Raw genomic sequence first — 2,548 nt, forward strand, 5'->3', positions numbered from 1 at the left:
ACTTTACCACAAAATATTTTTGCGAAGGAATGTAGGAATACGAAAAACAGAAAAACTTCAGTCGTCTTAATATTTTTCCCTTTACCCAATCAACTTCACCGAGAATAATTACAGGCGATTTTTTAAGCGGCATTTTGCAGCTTACACGCAACCATGTTCAACAATCCTTCAGTCATTGTCACGATGAAGGCAGACGAGTGAACAGGTGGCGTTGCTCGCTCCCTTAAATACCCGCCGAGGTAGAAGTTCAAGGCAGTGCAACAGGAAAACCTGTTTAACCTGATTTTTAGGAAAACGAAGAGACACGTCGTGGTTGCGAAAGGTCATGTAAAATACGCGGTCAAGACAACGCTCGTGTTTCGGGTGGTGTTTATGCGAATTTTGGTTTGGAAATTTTCGCCACACCCGTAAACTTGCCGCATAATTCTACTTCCAGCGGCTTTGTACATGGTTGTGAACCTCAACTTCTTAAACTAATTAAAAGAAGTTCGCATACATGGAGATTATTTGTCGCGATCGAACTAAAATTTGTACTAAAATTGATTTCTGAATGTTATAATTTTTTCGGAATTCTTTTAAAAAACGTTAAAACGCAGTACATGTTTGAAGGCACATTTATATTTATAACAGTTATCTTGCATATTGTTAACTTTTTTATTATTAAAATATTATTGATCTTCTATTCAGTTAACAAGGTTATGCACGAGTTTTTGGCATATTTGGTATCAAATGTTTCAAAAACCCGCAGACGTGACCTGACGTGTCTACGTGACTCGTTTACACCACATTGTTTAAGTTGGATTGTTAAGAGCGGCAAGGACTCATTTACATAAATACCTTGTGGCGGTTTAGGTTTCGCAGCAGCAAGTCGTCTACAGGCTTTCCAGACTTGCAACAAAACCAAACGACTTGTATTCAATTTTTGATAATATGATAAAAAACATTTTCTTTATTTCTGTGGAAATATATTCGTGGACGATCGGTTCATTATCAAACGTTCATGCAGCATTCGAAAACAATTGCAACATGGTCATGTGTAGGTTCCTCACTTTAAACGCGTAATTAGAAAGCTTAGGAAAGGTCATTCATGACTAACCATACTTCTAATGGATGCATGGCCAAGGAAAGGTCAAATTTGGCTACCTTTCATGTGTTTTAATCAAAAGTTTCTGGTTCTGCAATGGCTCGTTGCGCCGTTTCAACAGCGATTATATGACTCAACACAGTACGAACGATTCCGCTTGGGTGTGTGCGACATTGTAAGTATGGTGATGATTTTGCATGTTGCAGTACCTTCCGGCGATTCTGCTATAATTACAGTTACCGATTTCTAAAATTCGACATCACAGCAAACAACATAATGTGCTTTCATTGTTTTTTTTATTGATGCGATAACGAAATGTTTCCATTATTTTTGTGTCAAGTGTATTTGTCCGTCGGTTTATGGCACTACTGGACCAGGTTCCAACGGCAGAAGAACCAGAATGTCGTTTGAGGCGTTGCATAGATTTCCCTCGCAGCAGTAGAAACAGACACGCACCTGCCGAAGCAAAACGACACGGAACAATTAGGTGTTTTCAAACATACAAAAATTTGGTAGGGGGCGAAATATACCATTACATAAATGTGGAATACATAATTTTACCTGCTTCTCAATGGCCGATTCGGAATAACAATTTTGCCCGTTGTTGTCAGTGTCTCTCATGCAAGCCGTAGATTGTTTGCACATTTTGGTGACCTTTTTAAATGCGTGATTGACTTCGATTTTAGTTTGGCACAGCCTCCCCTGTGAGGAAAACAACCGTATAGCGTAAGATAATGTATCAATATGGTTGACATTCTACATTAGCTATTCACTCCAAACAAATGATTGACCGATGAGAACCAATAAACAAAGAATCACAAGCACCAACGGCATGTTTAATCCCAAGTTTTTACATTGGTAAATTAACTGAAAAGCTCTTCTGACAAGGTCAAAGACACGTATGGGACTTACACAGGGGTTTGCCATGGTAAAGCGTCTGCATTTAACCATTTTGCATAAGATCTTTTTGAGTTATTTTTATCAATATGCTGGGCAGCATTGGCAACAAACTATGCATTACATTGGTTTTCTTTTCAACAAACATTCCGTTTTACTTGAACAAGGTACGGTATAGACATGTCCCTTCCTAAATTTGAACAGTGCCTCTTGTTGGGTTATAGGCATGGTATGTTTTTATTACAAAGACTAGTGTTTATTTATAGTTAGCCAATACCTCTCCACCGCAGTCTTGCATGGTTATGTTTTCAACCCCGTTGATGATTTCCCCCTCGTAACACTGGGGAACCACCACTAAACATATAAATACGATAATTGTATTGCTATTTCACTGTTGGCCGCAAAAAGAATTGTAATTTGCAAAAGTACCTTCGTCTTGTGCGGTCACGACCACGAACATCACAGCAAAGGCGGCGAGCAGTTTCATCATTTTGCCAACTGGTATGTTTAGCTAGCTTAAACTGAAACGCAAAAGAAACGAATATAAGATTCAATAACCTACCCCGC

General features: G+C 38.8%; 1 protein-coding gene across 1 annotated transcript; it reads right to left on the reverse strand.

Moving 5' to 3' along the window:
- Positions 1 to 1,363: 1,363 nt before the first annotated feature.
- On the reverse strand, positions 1,364 to 2,548 carry LOC145889742 (uncharacterized). Its single transcript, XM_082980761.1, has 4 exons — positions 2,411 to 2,548; positions 2,259 to 2,335; positions 1,646 to 1,786; positions 1,364 to 1,540 (listed from the first exon to the last, which is right to left on the reverse strand). The coding sequence occupies exons 1-4, from the start codon at positions 2,469 to 2,471 to the stop codon at positions 1,442 to 1,444; spliced, it is 378 nt and encodes a 125-aa protein (XP_082836887.1). The 5' UTR covers positions 2,472 to 2,548; the 3' UTR covers positions 1,364 to 1,441.

The sequence above is a fragment of the Ascidia mentula genome, chromosome 2 (assembly GCF_947561715.1).
Source record: "Ascidia mentula chromosome 2, kaAscMent1.1, whole genome shotgun sequence".
NCBI classification, from domain to species: domain Eukaryota; kingdom Metazoa; phylum Chordata; class Ascidiacea; order Phlebobranchia; family Ascidiidae; genus Ascidia; species Ascidia mentula.

Excerpts from the sequence above, each read along its gene's own strand:
- LOC145889742 (XM_082980761.1), bottom strand. The coding sequence starts at position 2,471 with ATGATGAAACTGCTCGCCGCCTTTGCTGTGATGTTCGTGGTCGTGACC. Across the intron at positions 1,787-2,258 it reads TGCAAGACTGCGGTGGAGAG|GGGAGGCTGTGCCAAACTAA; the intron begins GTATTGGCTAAC and ends TTTTCCTCACAG. Across the intron at positions 1,541-1,645 it reads AATCGGCCATTGAGAAGCAG|GTGCGTGTCTGTTTCTACTG; the intron begins GTAAAATTATGT and ends TTGCTTCGGCAG.